General features: G+C 39.4%; 1 protein-coding gene across 3 annotated transcripts in view; it reads right to left on the bottom strand.

Annotated features, from left to right (window-relative positions):
- WWOX (WW domain containing oxidoreductase) overlaps positions 1 to 25279 on the bottom strand; it is a 510998-nt gene that overhangs the window by 386373 nt on the left and 99346 nt on the right. For 2 of the 3 annotated variants that reach the window (XM_068161618.1, XM_068161619.1), the window contains exons 6-8: positions 23033 to 23121; positions 7636 to 7821; positions 3750 to 4014 (exon numbers count right to left, since the gene is read on the bottom strand). In XM_068161618.1, the coding sequence (XP_068017719.1) occupies positions 3750 to 4014; positions 7636 to 7821; positions 23033 to 23121 (540 nt within the window). The remainder of the gene's footprint in view (positions 1 to 3749; positions 4015 to 7635; positions 7822 to 23032; positions 23122 to 25279) is intronic. The other variant, XM_068161620.1, reaches the window with a different exon arrangement.

Here is a 25279-nt window from a genome sequence, read left to right as displayed (position 1 = left end):
CTTTCAGTTTCCAGAGCTCTGCTTAAGAAAAGTACTTCCTGTGTACCTATAACCTTCAGTGATTTAAATATTTAAGTCTGTTTCAAAACCTGACCAGACAGCATTCTATGATTCAACAGAAGAGTTCACTCTAACCAGCACAAACACAGCATCATTTTTAAGCTGTAGTCACTCATAAAGCAGGTTTGGACAACGTGAAGTTGCAATTCTTCTTGCAGTAAGAGATGACCATTAACAGAAGCAACTAAAATTATGCCTCTAAAAGCCTCTTACATGAAAGACAGACAAGATCCTTCTAAGCAAAAAAACAGATTCTAAGTGATCCACAAATCTTAAAACAGCCTGACTTCATGAAGTGTCCTAATTAGTGCAGGGTAGTTGCAGCAAGTAACAGCAAACAAGTAAATGAGAGAGTGATATTAGAATTTTGATTCTCAGTGCTCCAGGGATTCAGCTACAACTGAACAGCTACCAGCAGTGCTTCCAAAGGTAAAATCTGTCATGCTGAATGTCCCAAGTGCCACATGCCAGAGGCTGCATGACCTCTCATGAAAATGGTGATTCACAACATGCAATAGCAACTACCTCCCCATCAAGCAGAGTGGAGCTATTCCACCCCCCAGAACTGAACAACTACATGTGAAAAAATGTCTTTCAGATACACAATGCATATTCTTCACTGGGGGGAAGCAATTACTAAACTGTCGCGATTTCAAACAAGTAAACTGTAAATAGATTAATTTGTGAGTATCACAGAAAATGATGACAGCTAAGTGAAAGGTGTGAAGACTAATTCCCCAGTGGAACCTTGCAGCCAACACAGAACAGAGAGCCTGTTTTGTTCTGAAAAAAAAAATATATTACAATATTTTCTACAATTTTCAACAAAACTAGGAAATAAAAATGTATTTTCTAATTTTCCCCCTCAGAGTTTCCAAAGGAGCAGAAATTCTGTTACTCTGAGCTATCCACAGCTCTGAGAACCTCTATTAAGTTTATCTCTGTGAAATACAAACTAAAGATGTAATTATCTTCTACTAACAGCTCTTACTGCAGTAATACAAAAAGGTCCCAATCAGAGTCAGGTATTTGCAGCTGTAGTCTCTCTCTGTGTGTGTATCTATGCATGTATCTATGCATGTATCTATGCATATATGTACATGTACAGTTCAAAACATAGCAAAGAGCTTCAAAATGGCTCCAGGAGGATTAGGCTTTACAGGTGCCATAATGCTGCAGCTGCTAAAGCTTCTGCCTCAGAGATCAAAACTGGTACAGGCATATCTGCATAGCAATCCCATCTGAACTGATAAGCCTTACCTCTCTCCACACAACCTTGATGCAGATCTTTCAACTCCAGTTATGGCCCCAGCTCAGTTGCAACTACTTTAAATGCTGCTGCATCATGCTGCATTGTGCAATGCAGACACTCTTCCAAATCACAGCAACCTGCAGTTCACAACCTTGGGACTGCAGCTTTTAGCTTTAAGATTCACACCCAGTATTATGACCGAAATACTCAGCTAAGCTCTGGGGTGAGCTGGCATAAAAATACTGAGAGGAAACCCTGAAAAACTGTTGCAAAAAAATTCCAGGCTGGTGGCAAGAGAAGCAGAAAATCATTTGCTCCCTAAAAATCTTGAAATAGAAAAACTGTTACACTGATGATACTGAGAATGCCAGCTCAGCTTGTTTGTACCCCAGGATGGGGCACTTCTCTAGTTTTACTGACCCCTCAAAACATTGGTAAGGTGCAAGGGAACATAACAATTGATATCATATTATGAGGTACAAAGATGATGCTTACACTCAACCCATACCCTCCATCATAACAGTCAAATAACCTCAGTGAAATACAAACACCAGTGGCTTACTGATCTTTTTTGATACTCTGTCTACGTGCACTATATCTGTACTCCATTACACCAGCCATAAACAAATTAATGTTACAACAAAATCTATCAATTGTTTTAAAGAGTTCAAAATGTACTTCAGTGTTTGATTTTCTTCCTTATAGGATGAGACTATCTAAGCAACAAACACAAAAGGTTCCTTTGTAAAAATATGTCAGAGCAATTGAAACAATTCACAAAAGTTCCACAGACTGGATCTTTTTCAGGGGATGCTGATAACATTCACTTACCCATTCTCAGGAGTACTTCAAGAATTTGTTTTACAAACTATTCCTAACACAGAAGAGACATAGTTTAAAAGGAGGACCTGGTGAAAAAACATGCTGTTGAAAGATATTTATTACTTGCCCCAATGTGCTAGAATGCTCACTTACCAACTTCATGGACATAAAAAGATTTTGCATGTACAGGCTGCAAATCGCAGGCAGAGGTTAGAGGTGGGGAGACTTTCCTGACACATCTCAGTGCACAACACTAAGGTATATAGTTTTGCTCCATAACCCTTGCTGAAGATCCAGTATTGTTGAAGAAGCTATTCATTCACATGTAATCAGAATTTTAAGCACTATACAATGTGTTTTCCAAGTGCATTAATCCAGCATAAATTATGATTGATTTCCTTACCTCAGTGACAATGAAACACACAAGCACATTTTTTTTGTACAGCTATATATACAAATTCCACTACTGATTTGCTTAGATTATGTGGTAGATTAAGCTATGTAAAGCTGTAACCCTCTGCCTCAACAATTCCTTATCTACCAAGGTTAGTCCTTCTCTCTTCTTTTTCAAATAAACCAAATGAATCCAGTCTGGATCACCAGCTCAGGGTGATAACTTACTATTTATGTTACACCACAACCACTCTTGTCAGCTGTGAAATCTTTGAGAGGGGCCTGATTTGGGCTTGAACAAATTGCCATGGCCAGAAGAGTTCTGCAGTGGCATGAATGTTTTAATTTCTCTGTTTGGTAACTTCAAAATTCAAGGAAGGCTCCCTCTCCTTGCTCTCCTTTAGGGAATACCCTTCTTTGTCAGTGAATAATGGATGAGAAACAGTAATAAGTTTAAAGGGAACCAGTTCTCAATGAAGAAAAGGTTGTCCTCTACCTGAAAAAAAGACTTAGCATTCCTTATATATATCGTGGGTAGGAGGCTAAAGGGATAAGAACAACCCCTCCAAGTACTGGAGATGCTGCAAATTCTTTCATCATGATGCCTCATAAAATTAGCTGTGAATGAGCTGCATAGCCTTTCATTATGCCACGGTCCTGGTCCAAAGGCCAATGGAGACAAAGGGAAAACCTCCACTGCCTTCAGTGCTTCGTAAGAATCAAGGAAATTGTTGGGTTGTTTTGTTTCTTAAAATATGAATGAAGGTCCTTTTACCACTGAAAGCACTTTCCCTCAGCCGTTAATAATGTCTGTAGCATCTTTTCTAACTAGGGCATCTGTTTACATAAAAAATGCAGTCGAGCATATTGCACTTCAAAACCAAAACACTTTTTTGATGTTTTACATATACTGAGCACAGAAATAACTCTAAACTATCCCAGAGGTAAGATGCACAACTACACTAATCACAGTGAAAATCACCTATTCAAACAAGGAAGTCAGGAACTCCATCTAACAAGGTATGTTTACTGAAGATGGACAAAACTAATCTACAACGGTTGAAGAATCCTCTTCTAGAGCACTGTCTTGGCACGTTTGTCGTTAAAATAAGGGTCGCGGTTACGAAAGGTCAGAGCAGAGACATACATCTGGAGTTTTATGACTTTACTCCCCTGATTTGGAAAATGAAGATGTGTAAAATACTGAAAGTCATTCACTTACCATGGATTTGGTGAAAGGTCGAGCCAAGGTAAACAGCAGGGTGTACACCCACCAGTTACGATGAATGGAGGAGTAAATCATATTTCCAGGATGGACTGCATTAGATGTCACTCCATGGGGAGAAAGGCGTCGGTTCAGCTCGTTGGAGAACAGTATATTGCAAAGCTTGGAACGGTTGTAGGCCAACATAGCCCAATACTCCTTCTTAGATGGAGAAAGCAGGCTGAAATCAAGTTTTCCAGAGGAGTCTTTAATTTCTGTAAATCTAAAAAACCCCAGAGTTAATTTTACTCTCATTAAGAAAGACCTAAAATGTACACAACAGAGTAGAACTTGGCCAGAACCAACACAAACCGCCTTATTTAGCAGTTGAAAGCATCTGTTGGAAATTGCCACAGATGCAAGGAATAATTTAATATAACATGGCAGTAAAGTTATTGAATATTTAGCAAAAGCAAACAATAAATAAAAACAGGTCAAAAAAAAGAGGCTTTACTGATTTAAAGGCATCATACATGTAGCTTACAATTCACTTTATTTTATATCCAGAAAACAACTTTGCCTGAGATCCATGAATGCAAAATCAACCTGGAGAAAATAATGTAGGGTAAAATAACTCTGCATTGAAAGGACGCTGGTTTTCTCTGCTTCTATTTCCCTTCCTTCCCTTGCCCTGATTATTTTATCCAGTGTTCACAGACTGCACACTTTCAGTTAAGTGTTCAAGTAACTATGGATGAGTCTCAGTGCCTCTTAGACTCTTTTTTAGATTAAAAATTGATGAATATAAAGGGGTTATAACCTTGGTAACTTGCCATCAATAGTCTTATATGTTTAAAAGATAAATATAAACAAAGCCAAAATGAGTTCTGGCAGAGTATAATGTTTTTAACTATACCCACGGCATGGCTGAACACAAATCAAAGTAACTAGTTGATGTTTTTTAATTGGGTCTGACAGAGTCATTAAACACCAGCTGTTTGTTTCATTCCTTTCCTTGGTTTGTTTCTTTTTCCTAATAACAAAGTAGTGGATGTTCTAAAGACATTGGATGAAGAAAAGGAAGTTTCCAGATAGCATTTTGCCCCCACAATTCTTAAAATGTCATGTGTCAATTTGCTGGTATATCCTAATATTAGGAACTAATACTACATTTAGTAACAGATCTATGTTTCATTCAGAAGAGCTTCTAAAAATAAAAAGGATTTAGCAAGCATTTTTTAATACTCGGAGTTTTCAGAATCAGCTGGGGAGAACAGGGATAAACATAATTACAGTACACACTAGAAAAATGCTTTAAAATATCCTTACTAATTTTGCATCTCATGCCCAGAAATGAAGAGATCAGCTGGAATTTCTACATTCATTCTGTGAGGAGAATTATATTACACTCAGAGGAAAGCAACCCCAGTATTTGAACTCAAGAGGAACCCAGGATGTTCTGTATCTTGCAGAATTAGCCTTTCAGTTTCAACCACAAAATTTCTCTTTCATGATTTTTGGTTAGATAAACATGTATCTGAAATGAACGGGGCTATTTTGGGAGGAATTTCCTATATTCATTCCTCAAGCAATAATTTATGACACCAAAAATGATCTATAAACAAAATACTTTGTGTACACTGCATAATGCTGGCATATTTTGAGTCCGGCCCTGCGAGCGCGCTTATGCGAGTCGGTTTGACTTACATCGGCAATCTCCGTGAATGCAGTAGGATAAGGGCTGTACAATCAAATTAACAACACAGAAATAAAGACAGAAGGAAAGTCAACCTACCTATTATTCTGATTTTAATATGATGTGCTTAAAGTACCCAAAAGCTTAATTTAAACAGAATTAATTTGCACTGAATCCAGAGAAGCCACTGGAAATGAACGAAGAACCAGAGAGGCAAATAAATATTTTGCCTTGGAGCAGTTTAGTCTAATGTTTTCTGCAAACACGGGGCTTTAGTTTTCCCCTAACAGGGGGTCTTGACTCCAGTGAAAAGATCCAGCCAAGGTTTATGGAAGTAATTAGATACCAACACTTCTGTTTTACAACATAGTTTAAGGCTCAGAGTTCTCAAGTAGGTCAGAAAGTACTACTACCTAACCTCTAAACTAACTCCTTCCATCAACTTCTTGCCATTAAACAGATTGGGGGAGGGCAAGCACAGTAATTTAAGATTCAGCAATTCACTGCACATGAATTGGACCCTTTAAAAAAGAGAAATTTACTAGTGGCATTTACTATTTTATTTAAACATAGACCCTTATTTATTTTTCTGTTGGATTTCTATAAACCTTGGCTGGTCTTAGCCATGAGCACTTCAAAATTTGGTTTTGAAAACACAGATAAAGATGCCCAGAGATGTGAGCTCTAGTTACACATAGCACTTAATACACTGAAAAACAAAGATGTCATTTAAAATACTACCAGGGATACAAACTTACAAAGGGGAACGAGCAGCTGACAATTCAACATAATCTCCCATTAAATAACAGCTCATTTATACGTATCCCATTGTGCCCTCCACATCTGGCAAGTGATTGGAGTTGGCAGATTTATTTCTAGAGCTATCTTGCTTGCCCCACAGTAGCCTCTCTCACTCCTAACAGGACTCTGCTACTTGCTTTCACAAACCTGGTGTGATTTGCAAAGATAAGGATGTCCAGATTTTGTTACCACCTAATTACTAGACATTTCATGTCTTTTAACACCGGGGAGGATTATTACTGGCACTTTCTATTGCTTCCTTTCATTTCAGCCATCATAAATTTAAAATGGTAAAAGTAAATCTATCTGCAGTATGTCATTTATACCATAAGCCCCTGTGTTTGGAAGTGATAAAGGTTTCAGCCCGACCCTTGGCTGGTCTCTCTCTACCAGGTCCCTAGGGTTACATTTTATGGAAACATGATTAAAAAAATAAGCTTCATTCTGGGTCACTAAAACATTTCAGAAATATGAAGACAGGAAAGGAAAAAAATAAAAAGGCACTCACACATTCTTCCTTTTCGTTTGCTGGAGCTCTTACATACGATCAAAAGTGAAACAGAAATCAACAGCAATGTCTAAGGCTGGACATTACAGGGCTAATCCTGCAGTCTGTGAACTAATTCAGAAGGCAGTAAGTGGTTGGTGCCCACTAGAATTCAGAAGTGGGGCGTGCATTTTGCACAAGGAGCTTAATTTAAATCCAATTCATCTTTTCAGTTATTAACACAAACACCACAAACATGTCTGAATTAAGGCAAACCTCATTAACATCCCTTTTTTTTCCTTTTTTTTCCCCAACTCTACTTTTCCTGGCAGTAGAAGAGATGAGCAGCTAACATTTTAATTAAAAAATTCACCAAAAGAAGCCTGGCTGGATTTCTAATGTGTATTAACTACACTACTTCCCATTTTACAATTATACAGCTAATGTCGGCATTGAATTCCCTAATTTCTCATTATAAAACAATTGGATTTCATCTAGCAGGTTTTAATTGCATTGTTTCTCCTGCTAAAATAACTGCACATTCTTCTTGGTATGATGTTGAAGTTGTTGAATGACAAATCAATAGAGGTCATGCCATTCAGATTTAATCAATTATTATTCCATCTCCTCACAAAATCAATGAGTGGTCTGAAATGCGGTGAAAATCTGCATTCATACAAAGAATGATCAAAAAAATACCTACATACTGTTCTAAAACTAGAACACACTTTAGCCAGCAACAGAGCCAAACCCAGTAACATCCACAGGCATTAGGAATGCTTCTATTTTAAAAAGATTATCCGAGGCAGGCGTTTGAAAGCAAGGCCTTGTGCTTTCACAGACTTCTGCAGCTCTGCTGTAACTGTTTCGTGCTCGAAGGATTAAAGATTTCAGCCAAATCAAAGGTAAAATTCACCAACCTGTGTGATTCTGAGGACACCATCACAACCCTGGCAGGAGATGACCGGCGCAAAACATCTTCCAGAAGCTGGACAAGATAGAAATGTCCCAAGTGGTTCACCTGGAAGGTGGACTCCAGGTCATCCTCCGTCAAGCACCAGGGAGCTCCAAATACAGCAGCATTGCAGATCAGTATGTGAAGAGGCCTGAACAACCAGAAGTACTGAATCAAATCACATCACATCAGGAAAAAGAAATCTCCAAGAAATACGAGTCATTGCATTGCTGTGTGAACCAAAGTGTGTCTTTGGGGTAGGTGTGAAGGCTTTGGCAGCAGGACGGCTGCAGGGTGGTTTGAGAAAGAGCTGCCCTGCACCGGCCACAGGCAGGCACAGCTGGACAAAGCTGGGCACAGTTGGACACAGGCAGACACAGCTGTGGTGCTCAGGGCGGGGGAACCAACTGGATCATAGTCAACCCCATACGTCCTGAACACTCACAACAATAGTGATCAGTGGATGGATGTCTGACATAGTATCATAGTATCATTCAGGGTTGGAAGGGACCACAAGGATCATCTAGTTCCAACCCCCCTGCCATGGGCAGGTCACCAGAAATACCTCAAAGCTATCAGTGTCATCCCACATGCTAATCAGGAAATAGTCTCCTTCTGGAGCATTTAGAAAAGAAACTGTTCCTAGTGCACAGCAACTCCTAACATTTTCTTATATGAGGTACACAGCTCTGCATTACATCTGCACAAGTGGTAGGGGAAAAGTGATTAAGTAAAAAAGCCATCCCCCAGAAGCTGCAATCTTTGGTGGGAGAGCTGCACCAAATACATATGAGATCCTTCAGAATGAATCCTTCCCCACTGAACTCAGCTATCTCAGTTTAAGCAGAAATGCCACAATGAAGGAACTTGAAATGAAGCATTCCTAATTTGCTTTGCGAAGAGTAAGATTCCACTAAACTAGGCTAGGAAAGAACCTTGTCTGTCACATACCCCTCTCATTCAAAAATCAGACCCAGAAAACTTCAAATTCTTTGATGTCTTCACTGCAGTCTCAGGATGCTATATACCTTGCAGCCTTCCCAACCTCCACAGCAAGATCAAGGACAAACATCTTTTTTGTTCTTTCTTGGCTCTTTTCAAATCCTTATGAAACACAGCAAAGACTCTGGTTCCCAGACCTCAGATGGATCTACCCTTGCTGGAGTGTATCATTGCTTGGCACCAAGAGTGTATTTTCGTCCTTGAGTCAGAATCTGACGCAGCAGACCTCAGCAAGTGTACCTGAGCTGAAAACCTCAGACTTGAGATTCTGCATCTGGCATCTTTGCCCCTGATACAATTAAATATGAAAGGTCACATAAAATAATGATGGTCAAACAAATACCTCTCATTCCCTCATTCACTGCTCACTAATATCTTTGATGCCCCAACACTACAAAATTACGTTACCTCTCTTTGTTTAGCCCATTTCAGCCTATTATGTCTTTACTGCAACTGGCCAAATCCCATGATACAAAATCAACCACTCAACATAAACTCTAATCCTGAAAACAATAAATGAAGCATAACTAGGAAGAAGTGCTGCTTTCCCTCTGTTCTTTCCAAGTACTTCCTCACAGCCCTACACACACCGAAGATGACAAGAGACCTAGAGACAGATCATTTACCTACATGGTTGAAGGACACAGATACTGCAACTCTGAGCATGTGCAAAAGGAATTCTGGAAAAGTATATGAAACATGAAGCCCAAGGTTGTCAAGCAAGCCTAAGTAATTAGATTCCTTCCGGCGTGCTTGAAAAACCCAGGTTTTGATAGCCCAGTTTTAAAAATATATATAAATCACTAAAAGTTCTGGGGTTCTCAGATGTACTTTTGATGAATACTGGAAAAGATGCATAAGCATTGCCCTAAACAGTGGGCTGTGTTTCCTCATTAAACTACATCTCAACTTCAGGCCTGCTGGGAAGTTACCGATGTAGCCTGCTTCAATAGGAAGTTAACAATCCAATGTCTGTACCTGTGCCAACTGGGAAAATTTCAACAGAAAGCTTCAGAAGCTGTGTGAAACATCTGTGTACTTGGGGAAGATCATTTTGTGAAGTGTTGCATTTCTGATTTGCCTTTTGGTCAGTGACACTTAAGACATAATATCTTTGCATGCATATTACAGCTGCAAAAGAAACGGAAGATGAAAGGGGACTGTCCTTTCAAAGGCAAGGTTCCCAGTTTCTGTTCAAACTGACTGGCAAAAAAGGCAGATCTTTGTTCAGCCTTGCAGCCTCACTCAACACAGTGCAAGCAGGCTATTTACTAAGATATATAGGATAATATTTTTTAAAAGGCACCTGACCTTTTGAGGCATATTTTATCATAATGTTTTAAACCCCAGTTCGTTTTGCCTGTTTGAGATACATCTGCCAAGAGGAAAACAAATCCTCGTGAAGCTTGAGAGTCCACATGTGGAAACTTTGCATGATTCATCATCCCTTCTGAAAACGCTGTGAAAAGCTCTACCAAGAAGTAGTTTACAGATTTGTAAACCTGCTGGGGAAAAGGACTAAGTTTCTTCAATATAGACACAATTTTGGTGTAAGAGCTTCCTGTATGAGAACTGAAGCACACAGGACAGCAGTAATGAAGAAAATACCACCACCATTCCCCACAAAAGCTGGTATGGCACGTCTTTAGAGATCATCACTCTGTTTGATAATTGTCATGTGTGCTATCATAGAATAGTTTGGGTTGGAAGGCCTCCAAAGGTCATCCTGTCCAACACCCCTGCAGTCAGCAAGGACATCGTCTACTAGATGACATTGCCCAGAGCCCTGTCAGGCCTGACCTTACCTATCTCCAGTGATGGGGCCTCTACTACTGCCTGGCCAACCTGTTCCAGTGTTTCACCCTCATGATAAAGAACTTGGTCCTAACATCCAATCTGAATCCACTTTTCTCTCATTTCACAGTATCACCAAGGTTGGAAGAGACCTCAAAGATCATCAAGTCCAACAAGTCACCACAGATCCCATGACTAGACCATGGCACCAAGTGCCACATCCAGTCCCTTCTTGAACACCTCCAGGGACGCTGACTCCACCACCTCCCTGGGCAGCACATTCCAATGTCAAACAACTCCTCTCATCCTATCACTACAGGCCTCTGTAAACAGTCCTCCGGCAGCCTTCTTGCAGGTCCCTTCAGGTACTGACAGGGCGCTATTAGGTCTCCCCAGAGCCTCCTCTTCTCCAGGCTGAACACCCCCAGCTGCCTCAGCCTGTCCTCATAGCAGAGCTGCTCCAACCCCCTCATCATCTTTGTGGGCCACTGCTGGACCTGCTCCATCAGGTCCATATCCTTCCTGTACTGAGGGCTCCAGAGATGGATGCAGCACTGCAGGTGAGGTCTTACCAGAGCAGAGTACTATGAAGTAACAGACTGCTGGAAGACAGAAAGGACTCACACATGACTGTATTCCACCTACCCAAACTGTAGTATCCCTCATTAATACTAATTACAAAACAGCTTCCAGATGCAAAATGCCTACTCTATACCTAAATCTGTCAGCTCAATTAATTATTCTAAAATTATAAAACTGTAAAATGTAGTCACTTTTAAATTACATCATCCTCTAATTTGCTTTAAAAAAAAAAAAAGAAATTAATCAATTATGCTTCAGTCCTTTTTTGTACTTTTCAACCATTTTGTTCTTTTTTTTCTTTTTTTAAGTAAAAGTAATCAAACTTAAAGAGACCATCAGAAGTATTTACACTGTTCTATTAGAGAAATCTGTGAAAAAGTATAAAAATAAACACAGGGACATACATTTTAAAACAACAGCATAGTGAAAAAATAATACCAGGTTCCCTTTTAGAATGCCTTTACTTTTTTATTAGCATTTCTCATTTTAAATGGTTAAAAACTGATTTATCTAGACAACACCACAGAAAAGAAAAGTGGAGGGCTGTGTCAATAGGTATTGCTGCTGTGCTTCATTTGAGGTCAGGACGAACCACTGAGATTTGGATCCGCAGCCACTAAACTATCAGTGTCCCTCGCCAGACTGATAACAAAGGTCCAATTACTGGAAATTGTCATTTAAGTTTTTGTGACCTGGACATTTAAACACCAGGAAATGAATGAGATCACCTGTGTAAGAACCACCATATAGTTATGCATTTCAGCCACAGATGACAGATTCTAATCTCAGTGGTGCAGAGCTCTGTATCACTGAATGTATCATTATGCAGGAACAAAATTTTTCAGATACATGACAATTCACACCACACATCTGGCACTACAGCTTTGCTTTATGACAGGAGAATTTTTAAGCAACAGCAGAACTATGACCTTGATTTCACAAGTTCATTAAAAACATTGCTGCGATCCACATTAGGCTTCCTCCTGAGCACAAGGGGGGAAAAAAAAATCCACACTCAGTTTAAAATAAGTTTGTAATTCTACATCAAAGGCACAGCTAAGGCCAAGAAAAAATGGCAGCAGCAAAAGAAAATTTTCTTTAGTGTTTACTCCTTGTATTGACAGAGCTCCCCCTAACCATGATGCCTATTTGATATTCTGGAAACACTCTGCAATTAAAACTTCACAGAGTGTTTTCAAAATTTATCCCTATGTCTCCTTAAAATGGTTGCAGTCAGTGACTTATATCATACTAAGTGAGCTGTGGTGGTCTACCATTACGATTTAAGTATGCACTGGGACTTGAACATGAGCTGCACCATCATGACATGCAGTCACTGTTTCCTATCTTTCACAGCATGGCTGAGGCTCAACAACAAACTGCTTTAGCTGCAAGTTATGCAGCAATTCTGGAAAACTCTCACCTTGCTGGTAAGTGCAGCTACCACTTAGTGAAAGTTTAAATGCACCTAGAGTTAGCAAGGATATTCCTAATTGTGAATGCATCAGATGAAAACCATCTCATGTCCTGTGTTCTTCACAAGCCTCTAGTACGTGACTGACCCTTGCACTGGGCAAGGCATTTACATCTTACACCTTGTGCTCAATTCACCATTAGAAGCAACAAGGCAACCCAAATGCTCTGCACTATTTGAAAATACAGCAAGTGAATACGTTAGAGAGATATAGAAATTAAGTTGTTGCTACAAATCAGCTAGTTATGAAATTTAATAATCAATTTGTTAGCACCTGATGTAAAACTAGGATCTGTCAGCAGCCTCCCAAGCTGGCTGTGTGCAGCAGTAGATATTTCCAAGGGAATTAATTACTGATGATTTGCAAAGGTAAGAATAATATTTTTCAACAAATGTAGCCTGTGCACTAGGAGGTTAAACAAACACCACCAAAATGTCAACAGAGTGCTTGGCTTTGGTGTTCTCCCATTTCAAACGTAATGAAATAGTTAACCAGAAATTATGCAAAGGGAATACTTTCAAATCTTCCCATGAAGCAGAATGTCACACCATCTGGGGCACTTCTCAAGTGATTTGAAAAGTTCACACTGTTTGGAATTACACAGACATTCAACAGAAAAGGCCTTGCCATATCCCCAAAGTCCCATAAGCAACTGTAGACCTATGGCACGGCCAGTAAAGAAGGCAGAGTTGTGACTTCTCTTCCACAAAGAAGCAAAATCACAGCCCACCAAACTTTCCCATCCCATAACTATGAACACTTATGTTGCCCTCTCTGAAAGTTAGAACATGGTACTTCCTTCTGTAAGGCAGTGCCTGTTTTCACACAGGAAATAAGCAACACACAGGCTAGGCTTATGGCCCTCCAGGAAAAAAAACAGAGTTAAGACACCATCTCCAAAAATCCCTCTCAGTTTTACAAGCAGCACTGATGGGAAGCTGAGCAACAAGAAAACACTAAGGGGCAGCAGCAGGAAATGTCAGACCCATGTATCTTTTAACACTGACACAAAAAATATTTGCTTGTTTGATGAAAACAAACAGATAAATAAACAAACAAAGCAAACAAGCACTGCTTACTCAAGGAATTTTGGAAATGAATGCTTAATCTCTAACTTCCCTGGTGCTAAAAATATCGACTGAAAAGTCAGCAAAAATATCCTCTATTGCTACCTGTCAGCCCACAGAATTGTGGATCTGTGTCAGACAGGCTTCATTTTAAGGCAAGCCACTAAGAGAGGACTTAGAGCCCTGATGGAGTCTGACCTCCTGCTCTAAGCAAGGAAAATTCTCTGAAATTCATCCTACTGGATTTCTTTGCAGGATTTGACACTGTTGGTCAGCAAATACTTCTGCCCCAGTTTGAGGAGATTAATGGGAGTAGAGTGAAACTTCTGCTTCTTCCTTCGTAAACAATCAGATTTAGAACTAAGCAGAAAGCATCCATGAGTTCTGAGTTTCTCTCAACTAGCTTTTCTTACACACACAGGGGGAAATGAAACAAGTAAAAACCCTCATACCGGAGCCTGTTACCTTTTGGGCGCCCATTATCCACAGCTCTGAATTCCCTTTTACCTACATATAATGTAACTCTAAATTTTCTCTTGCTGACAGCACACAGTATACTCTGGGTATTGATATTAACAACAGGTGTCAGTGCTGCTCTTCCCTCACCTCAGCCCCTCCTCAGAACCACATATCAAACCAAAATCCATTCAAGAAACCACATCTTTCTTTGTCAGTGTTGTATCATTGCTAGTTCTATGTCCCTGAGGACTCAGAATACTTCCATACGTATGGTTTTTGGAAGTCCTGGGGCCAGGTTGGGGTAGAAGAGGGATGGGATAACACTCCACAACTCAATTTCTTTATCCATTCAACCATTCAGCATTTCCATTCTGCATCCCCTTCCTTTTCTCAAGCTCTGGCACAACAAAAGCAGCACTTTGTCCCATTCCTTGCCATGCCTTGCAAAGACATTTTGTTTTAAACCTCCCTGATGCTTAGGAGACAGCAGCAACGACCATATCCAGAAACAAGCAATTTTCATTCAGCAGCTCACCAAGGGACATTCTCTACCTGGAAGTGGATACATACATCTTTTTGCAAAATCCCAACAGCAATCACCATTTAGGCACACACAGAAGCAGTTACAAACAGCTGTAAAGAAACATTCATTTTTGTAATAACCATGGAATGATTTGTTGTTTCTGCATGGACTTCTAAATACAGGAATTTCACATGTACAAAGTAAGTACTTGTCAGAAAAAAAGCAAGCTACAACTCACAAGGAAGGTCAGTTACTACTTTTATTATATATTAGTGAGATTTCCCATTGAAAACAGTTAAGTCCTTGGAAAAATGTTTGGGGGGACCACGGCTGATCGTTGAAACAATAAAACGCTTCATGCATTTTGAACACTTCACTTGCCAGCGACAACTCCTTCCTCTGTTTTGCCTAGAGATATATAGAGCTGTAATAGAGTTCAGAAAGCCCCAAGCAGCTGCGTGCTGCCATTCAGACCCGAAAGATTCCACGTTGTGATAAAAATTAATGTACTTTGACATCCTCTGGGATCTTTGGTTCCTTGGGAACAGCTAATTGAGAAATACAACCTTTTTAGACTCTAACACAAATTTTTGGATTCGAAAATTGAGACATCCATGATATATGCATGGCCTGTCTAATGTCACCATACACAAGTGCCAGAAGTCTCTGCCTTTGTGTGCTTTCATTATCTCCCACAGAAAGCCTTTAACTAAACAAACTAAACACATAGTAATGTATATGTAATCAAATAGCTACTCCAGCCTTGTCAATTTTAGAAGACAACATCAATTAAACATAGAGATCTTCTTAAAAACCATTAAGATATAACACTGCAACAAAATACATTTTATTTAGACATATTAAGTCATACATGTTTTACTTTCTTAGATGCTCAAAACAGCCCTCCCAGCTGGTGCATCTTGGGGAAGCTTTGTAGGAAGACAGGACCACAAGACTTTATGAGCCATCTGCGACTCAGTTTAGACTTAGCCATAGACACAGGGCTCAAAATGGGAACAAGAACAACAAGTGTGCTGAGCAGAAAGCCCCTGGAGGGTTAACAAAGTTTCATCATTAGTTTACAGTGAAAAGAGTCCAAAGTGTCCAAATTTTAAAGTTATAAAGTCATAATGCCACATAGCAAACACCTGAAAAAGCCTTTCTGTTAGCAACATGTGAAAATATTTACTATGTTGATAAATGCAACTGTGTGTGAAGTGGTGGTGAACTGTCACCCTCATCCTCATTTTAATATTGGCTCTTAACTTTTTCATAAAAGCTTCAGAGGCAGGAGATACTTCCACAACAAAGTAGATTAAATGAAAGATGAGCTGGTAAAAACATCATGATCTCTGCCTCCAGTACAAGTGGGGAGGGGTTAAGCTTGAAAGAGTTTTAATTTAAAAAATCCTGGAAACAGGTTTTGGATCCACATGACTTGCTCTCATTGTGGGGTAATTGTGTATGACAGCTTAAAATCTGAAGGAAGAAGAAAAAAAAAGAAGTGGAAAAAAGAATATGCAGAAAGCCAGTCCCTAGGTCTTCATAAAGCAGGGTACCATCAAAAGGAGAACAACAACAACAACAAAGTTTCACCCTAATATTATTATGTATGTTTCAAATGCAGTCAGCCTTTGATCTTATTTAAATGTAAGATATGTGCTGCAACAGACACTTCAGAGCTCTGCATGTTTCGCTACTGCATTCAATGGGGATAGTTTTGATACCTAACAATGTACAGTGCTGTCCAGAAGTTTGTGCCTCGGTGGCACTGTCAGAATGGCAATTGTATTCTAAGCTGAGGAGACAAACATAATAGCCCAACTGTTGCTAGTTTTAGTTTAGACACAAGAAGTATTTCCATAAATGGCATGGAGTTACAGAATACAGAAGGTCTCTTCCAACCTGGTTTGGTTAATTCTATTCTATTCTAATAATTAACCAGGTTGGAAAAGACCTTCAAGATCATCGAGTCCAACCTATCACCCAATCAACTAACCCATGGTACTAAGTGCCTCACCCAGTCTCTTTTTAAACACTTTCAGCAGTGCTAGAAAACAGGTCCAAACTTTGAGGCAATAGCAATGATCACCTCTGACAGATACATCTACTACAGAACTATGAAGCATATTGGCATAATGGCATCACTAATAATTCATTTAAATCACATTATTTTTTTTCTCTGGGTCTGTTATAAGTTATGTGTGCAGCAGCTTGCTAGACAGATCCCACTTTTATATATGTATTTGTATGAATTTATCAGGCAATGAGTATGATTTCATTATGGTTAAACTGTAAATAAAAACCAACTTAACAGACCTGCAATATGTCAGTTATAATACATGAAACTGCAGAAAAAAGAACCAGTATTCTGGCATGAATTTTCAGCAGGCTCTGAAATCTTAATTGCACCCACAAGGTTTCAGAGCGCTTCTGCTTGCAGCATGAAAAATGGATGTACTCATAGAGTTTGAGGCCTCAGTTAAGAAAGCCAGCTGAAAAATCTGGCCCTCTCCATTTTGGACCTGATTAGGGAAATAAGAAGAGACTAATGTTCCAAATAGAGAATCATAATTCATAACTGCTGTCTTTCCCATATTTCTACACACAGCATAAGTGAATAAACTGTTAGCATATGCCAATTCTCACCACAAAATTTAGGACAAAAAAATCCAGTTTTAAAGTTCAGGAAAGTAACTGCAGTGAAAAATCCACATGTGGAGGGCCAACAATTCTGAATTGCTGCTCCCAATTCAGAACATTTCAAGTATTAACTGTGGGCAAACATTATTTTGTATCTTTGAAGTAACTCAAGATTTCTCTGAATAATTTCATTTTTTTTTTCTTTCCTCAAACACTGAGAACATTAAATTGATGTCTTACTGTTTGGCTGAAGCTAACTTTAATTCAAATCAAGCGGCACTATGCACCACTCAGAACTAAATATGCACATAAAATTTCATCTAGAACTTTATTGCTTGCTTCTGCCTGCTAACAGTTGTGATCCTGGAAGTATTTTTGTGCTGAGGATCAGGTAAATGCCACGATGGCATGACTGCAAATACTGGCAGCAGGAAGCTATTTTGGAAATTCTAGAATCATTGAATTAGGATTGATGTTCACATTCTGCCTTGGTTTGTGTAGTCTTTCATAGAATGGCTCAGGTTGGAAGGGACCTCAGAGATCATCTACTCCAAACTCCCTGCCTTGGGCAGGGACACCTCTCAACCAGACCCAGCTGCTCAAGGCCTCATCCAACCTGGCCTTGAACACCCCCAAGAAGGAGGCAGCCACAACCTCCCTGGGCAGCCTATTCCACAGTCTCATCACCCTTGTACTGAAGAACTTCTTTCAAAGATCCAGTCTAAACCTACTCTCCCTCAGCTTCAAACCATTCCCACTTACCTTATTGCTAGACACCCTCCAGCCTTCCTGTAAGATCCCTTCAGGTATTGGAAGGCAGGTATAAGGTACCCCCCCACACACAGCCTTCTGTTCTCTAGGCTGAACAACCCCAGTTCCCTCAGCCTATCCTCACAGAACTGAAACATTAGTGCTGTCCCCCAATTAAAGTATGTGGGCAAAATATGTGATGATTAAATTGGCAAACAGATACCAAAGTATCACAGCCACAAATCCATGGCCCTACACAAATATCAAATCCTACAGACCCTGTACTGTCAAACAGTGATGCTGACTAAATTTAAATGCTACAGTCACAGGAGTGCAGTCATTTTGTCTATAAAGTGGATTAATACCAACCATAATTCCTCACATTGTGCTCACTCAATGAAGAGGAGATACAATTCAGTGTTTTTTAGTTTCAGAAGCCTAATATGAAAGATTGGTTAGCCTGCCTCTCCCAACTCCACAAAAATCAGCTAATGCCAAATCCATCTTAGCCCAGAACATTATTATAAACAGATCATTTATTTGATTTTCTGTTAACAGAGATATTCAATCAACTGCCTGAGCTGGAAACTAGCATCAGGGAAAGGCTAGATGCAGATGAAAGCAGTAGCCTGAACAAACCTAGCCATTTAGGTGCGCTGAGACCACTTTTCCTACTCTCATCCTAACCATAGCGCTGTCTTCACATGGAAGTGAGGTGAAGATCATTCAGCCCTGGCAGAAATCTCCAGTGGGGAACATATCTCCAGACAACAAGTCAAATTAAAAGATAGCCAGAAATTACAGTTAAATAAAATAATAAAATTAAAATCACATAAATAAGAGCACTGCATTTCAAACTACAAGAGAAGAGTCATCATTACTGCAATCTAATGAACTGGATGTCGCTGAAGAATTTGTAATTCCTTCAGCCCTATCTTTTACCAAGTAAAACTTCTATTTTATACCTAAGTCACAGTGTGTTCAGGCTGTACTACAATGAAATGAGAGGTAGATCAAACATCAGACAGGAACATTGTTTAATTCTGTCTTCTCCCACAGATGACTTTGGGAGATCCAACTAAGTTATCTTGTTTAGCTTAATTCTGCCCACAGAATCTCTCTAACTGTGAGAGCAGGAAAAACTGGAAAGCACTTTTCTGCTTGTGAGGAAAGTTTGCATTCTGCTGCAAACACAGCAATGCAGGATCTAAAATAATCTGCAAAACCCTTCTGCCCCTAAACTTCATTTGAAACTGCATGGATAAAAAAGTCTTGCAAAGAGAAACAGCTGCATCGACTCAAAGAGTATACACAATGCAAACCATTTATTATTTTCTTCCTGTGGGGATGAGAGATTTTCTAGAACATATTTATAGGAATTCAGCATAATTTACCAGTGTTTATATATCCTGAGCCCAAATTTTATCTGTGGACAAAGCTGCAACACCTAACAAACGCAAACAAGATTCCTGTCAAATCTCAGAAGCATGACAACTTGAAGATGAATCATCTAATTTTAACTTTCAAACAAGGAAGCTTCTTAGCTCTTAAGAACTATTCCAATTTATATTAAATCTTTATTTTCAGAGTAAATTTTACCTCCTGTTTATTATTTATGCTTTTCTCAATACTCCCTCAGTTGTGTCATTTTTCTGCATGCCACTGGCCCCTGATAAATTCCTGATGAGCAGAGGATGACATTTCTTCATTCTTCACTTAGTTTTCACAGTCTCTCAGATTTTCAAGCACATTCAAGAAGGCTTTTTTTCCCCTCTCTACAAGTTATTTAATTAAGGCAGCAGATTTACAGTCTCAGCAACTTTCCCTCTGCTCCTTGCAATCCCACCAACACCACCTTCCCAAGCTGCAACAGGGTTTGATGTTTCAACTCAGTGAAATTTAGAAATCCTTTTCCTGGAATAGTTCCATTGTAGTTTTCCTACCTAGAAAGAGACCTGTGAAACACTCCTTGAGGACTCTTTTCCCTCTCAACCAGGGAAGAACAAGTTCCCAGGTTTTGAAGTGACTAAGAATACATCCTTACATCTGTTGACAAAAAATAGTACCTAGAGCCACGAAGTGTTTCAGAGCAGCACGATTTCAAAAGACAAGACAATCTATTGATTACTTCATAAAATTTCAGTTACTAGATCAGGTGTGACCAGGACCAACAGATCTGTAGAACAACAGAGTGTCCCAGCAAGCAATACTGGACCAGAGAAATTAAACAGACAATAAAACTATCCACACCTAGAAGCTTAAGATGGTGAGTGCTGAATACTGAAAGGTCTCTTCACATAGAATGTTGTGAGAAATAAAAACACAGACCTTTATTAAAATTTCTCCTTCACACTTGGAATTTATGCTAAAGTTTTTTACCAGAAACCAAGATCTATACAACTCAGAACTCAAACGACAGCTCTGTTTAGAAACAAACACTGTGTTTGCTTGTCCTGCTACTGCATTGTTTCTATGCCCATTAACAGGGCTTGTAGGTACCTCATGGGAACTGGAGAGTGCATCACAGCATGCCTTCTCCTACACGTATATGAGACGAGAGATACCAGGGCCCTTTAAGAAAGTTAGGCTGCTGGCTAACAGATTTGCCAATGCATAAAGAACAAGGCTCAGCCTGTCACTGAAGCCTGTGAGATTTCTTTCCAATCCTCTTAAAGCTACTAATGCAAAGGAATCACTGATCTGACAAAAGCCTCTGGACACTATGGCAAAGCAAATAAAGAAAGAGACAAAAGTAGTTAGTGTACATTAGGGCTGGAAAACACATAGTGCTAGCATTGTAGTAATAGGATGCTCCTCACATAAAATTGCTTTTCTGACCATATCCAGACATAGCTAAATTACACAAAATCAGAGCCAGGAAGACCTAATAGGTCTTCCTGTCCACTCTCCTGCCAGTGCTGATGATTGTAAGATAAGTCTTCTGTATCTGTATCAGATAAAAGATCTAATTCTATAGGCACTGTGTGGAGCCTGGTTTCCATCCAGCCTCAGACTTTAAACAAAATAAAACTGGGAAATTTGGTCAAAATCCCACAAGTCTCACAACAGATACAGACCTTAGACTTTCCTACAATGCTTGGAATAGCCCTGCCAGGCACAAACATATCTGAACACAGATCCAAGACAGAAATATTTGAAGGCTAGGCAGAGGCTATAAATGCTGCCTATTACTACATGCTTGTTTTTTTTCAAATAACATGAAATCCAAACATTAGTAAAACCTGCCCATCACTGGCAAAGTAGCTTCCCTGACCTACAATGGCAAAACGATGTATGCCAACAAAAGCAAACCAGGTTTTACTCATTCTGTATCTTTACTGATTCTATAACTTCTCATTTTTAAAGTTTCCTGGCAAAATTTGATTTAAGTATGTTGACTTCTAAGGATTTATAAACATGCATACCAAAAGGACTGGCTATGATAACCATGATATGATCTGCAAAACACAAATCAAGCTAAAAGCTGCACTTGGAAGAAGAGTAGTTGTAACTTTTCACTTACATCACACAGTTTCTGTAGCATATATTGACAGACTGAAGGAGTTGGGGCTGTTCAGTCTGCAGAAGAGAAGGCTCCGAGGTGACCTAATTGTCGCCTTCCAGTATCTGAAAGGGGCCTACAGGAAGGCTGGGGAGGGACTTCTCAGGATATCAGGTAGTGATAGGACTAGGGGGAATGGAATGAAGCTGGAGGTGGGGAGATTCAGGCTAGATGTGAGGAGGAGGTTCTTCACCATGAGAGTGGTGAAACCCTGGAATGTGTTGTCCAGGGAGGTGGTCGAGGCCCCGTCCCTGGAGGTGTTTAAGAGCAGGCTGGATGAGGCTCTGTCCAGCCTGATCTAGTGTGGGGTGTCCCTGCCCATGGCAGGGGGGTTGGAACTAGATGATCCTTGTGGTCCCTTCCATCCCTGAATGAAACTATGAAACTATGAAACTATATTGGAAGCACAAAGAAGCTAAATTCAAACACTCATTGTTCTTATGAAACTGATTTAGTATTAAAGCAGCCATATTGCAAGTATTTGTCTTTCTATTTCAAGAAGGTTTTAATATATGAAGATGATATATAAGAAGGAAATGTTGTTGCAAGGATTTTTGGCAGTAAAGGAACTGGTGTTAGAAGTCAGTTTTGACAATTCTTTGAATCTCAAAGACCTATAAGGACTAAATGTCATCTGTCTATCCATGTGAGATTTAGCTTTGGCAGCATTTCAAAAGTGAAAAACTATTCTTTGTTATAGATTTTTTCCTATGACAATGTATTTTCAAAGCTGTCTAACAGGCCATATTCTCTTGAGAAGTACAGTAAGATGTATATGTGTTACAGAAATAAGTTTGAATACTCACGAAAATCAATGGGTCAAGCTGTGGATAAAAGCACTAAGTGTGGAAATCATTGTCAAGAGCTGGCACTTAAAGATTTCAAATAATTTCTTCAATTCAGAGATTTATTGTTCTGCACAAGCTAAATTAAACAAACCATTTGGAAGCTAACCTGATTATCTCCATATAAATTTGTCTGTTGTTAAGTGATGCCATTATCAGCCCCTCTCCCCCTCCTTTTTTTCTTTAATTTATTTTAAATTATGGATTATTCCAGACACAGGCCTGGAAAAATGGAGCTTTCAGGCTCATAAGGCTATTTTATTTCAATGTTTTAAAAATAAAGAGAGAGGAGGCTAGAAGAGAAAGTAAGACAAGGAGCACACTAATTGATCATCCCTCTTCCAAACCACTGCAGAACTGATAAAAGTCATTTGAATTGTTTGTGAGGCAGTTCACTTTGGGGCTTTTTTTCAATAGCCACAGGGGTATCAATGCTCATTTTAAAGCTGGGGCTACATATGGACTAATAAGAGATCTGTAATTATGTTTTCTTGCGATTAAACAAATGATCTTGAATTCATATTAAAAACCAAACAAAAATCCCGTGAAAAGATTATTCACTAACTAGTTGCTGATCAGTCCAACCATGGTAAACGCTGCCAACTGTGCTCAGCTGATAAAGACATTAAAATAACAAGAAATTATTTTCTAAGTACTTACACATTCTTGGATTTGAATGCTTCAGCAAAGTGCTGCACACTCTGAAGTGAAGCAAGGTCTAAGGTCATTGCTTCCACCTTGGCTTTATGCTGGAACAAGAGAAAATATGAAAAAGGAAAAAAAAGATAAATAACAGCAAGTTTAGTTCACAGTATCATGTTACAGTAAATGTGTTATGAAACTTGTCCGATTCCCTTGTTTAACATTACAAGCCCAAAGTGAACACAAATCATCAAAAGGAATGGAGGGCTGCAGCGTTTAGTGCCAAAAGTAGCATTGCAATTTTGTGGTTCTGCTAAAAACATACACTATGTAACACATAGCTTCATATAATACAATCAATCCACACAAGGTGGTGTTAAGGTTAATATGGTGTCTTTTTTCTTCCCTTTTGCTGGTAAAACTTATGTAACTCGTGGAATAAAAAGTGGAGTAAGCATTATGCTTAATGCAGGCCATTTTTTACATACCATACCAACAGAAAAATACTCAGTAGATACTCTATAAAAAACAGCTAAATTCAAACTTGCAGACACTAATCCAAAACAATCTGTCTTGCACAGACAGTATAAAATAAGTACAGAAAATAACTGAGCAGCCTACACAGTTTTTCATACAGTGAGAGTTTTCCAGTGCATAATATCCCCTAAAGAAACAGCGTATGTAGTTAAAACCAGCTTTTCATCCAAAAGGACTTCAGGCCACAAAATGACAGGCTAACCTGAAGGTGCTTACCCCAGGCACCACCAATACAACTCTTCTCAGTATTTTCAGCTTTAAGATCCCTGTTCCCATATCTTTCCAAACATTTACACACCACGTCTCAGAACAAAATGAACCAAAAAGTCTGGTTTCGTTGCAACCACTGAAGTGAAACTCATCGCACAATCAAGTGGATTGTGGTTCTTTCAAGCCACAGTTCTGAAACAGCATTCCTTTGACTGCAGCTGTGTCTGCACCGCAGCATCCAACTCTTGTCTTTAGTTCTTCCACAAACATTATGACCATCTGCATAACAGCAATGGTCCCAACATGTAAGTCACACAGGTCTCCTAAGGAATTATGAACATGTGTATTTGTGCTCACCCTCACTTCTGGACTCACTGCTGCCCAACACCACATGAACTCTCTGGTACAGAAAAGGAAAACCACACAAACCCAAACACAAGCAGGTCACCTTTCAGTCCACTTTGCTTATTCAACGACAACAACAAAATTAGAGGGACACTTCCATGTAATTCCTATGCCTATTTATAAGGGTCATGGTTCAGACCTGATGTTAGCACTGCTAAAAGAAAGAGGATGAAATAGGTGTAGATACAGTGCTACTATGCAGTATTTGAGTGGAGAGATGATAGGAGCTTTATTAGCACCATGGTGCAACAGGGCATCTACTGTGACTCCAAGGTTATACAGCAAGTATTTCTGGAGGAGCAAAAAGGAAGCAGCATGCATACAACTGTAGAAGGAAGCCAAGAAGACTGTTCCCATTGTCTCCCAAGTTCAAGCAACTCATCTGTTCTCTGTGTTTCGTTCTGTTTGGCACTTTTCTCCCTACATCTGTTTTCTATTCTGCTAGCATCCATTTTGCCCACTGCAATTACCTTACAGGTTAGGTTTAAACAGAATGTCACTCAAATTCCTTTTTCCAGTCAGATTTATCAGGACAGCAAAATAAATACAACCAAAACTTCGATAGGTTCAGCTCCCATAGGAAGTATCAATTGATGGAGTTTCAAAACGCTAAATCAGACCTTTTTACCATTTCTTTTCCACCTTCACAAGATGCACATCATTCTGGAATTCATTTTTCCCCACTGGGTAAATATTTTCTTCTGTTTGATGGCCAGAGACTTGAGAAAGACATGTTGCCTTGCATTATGCAATAGAGCTCCATAACAACTTCTCTTCAGCTTTGCAGTTCAAAGCTGTTTGCTTAACAGAGAAGCAGTGTGCACAGTTGGGTTTATTTTGCTTCTGCTTTCCTCAGTTGAAACATTTCCCTGTCTCTCCCAAGTGTAAAAGGACAACAATGCTACAAATACAGGGATATAAAGGGGGTAGAAAAAAAAATAGTCATCGAGTAGTTCAACAGACTGTACCACAAACTGTTAGCTACAGTCCTCTTGGGGACACAGATTCAAGTCCCCATGATTACACTCTGGTAATGCTTTTCCTCTTGGCTCCTGCTACTAGTTCCACAAACAGAAGAGTGGTGCCTGTGTATTTCAAATCCAAAAGAAAAGT

This window comes from Melanerpes formicivorus, unplaced genomic scaffold, assembly GCF_026170545.1.
Source record: "Melanerpes formicivorus ecotype bairdi unplaced genomic scaffold, bMelFor1.0.p_v2 SCAF_59, whole genome shotgun sequence".
Lineage (NCBI taxonomy): Eukaryota > Metazoa > Chordata > Aves > Piciformes > Picidae > Melanerpes > Melanerpes formicivorus.
Note: the sequence above shows the minus strand (reverse complement) of the source record. Positions and strands in the feature narration are given on the sequence as shown.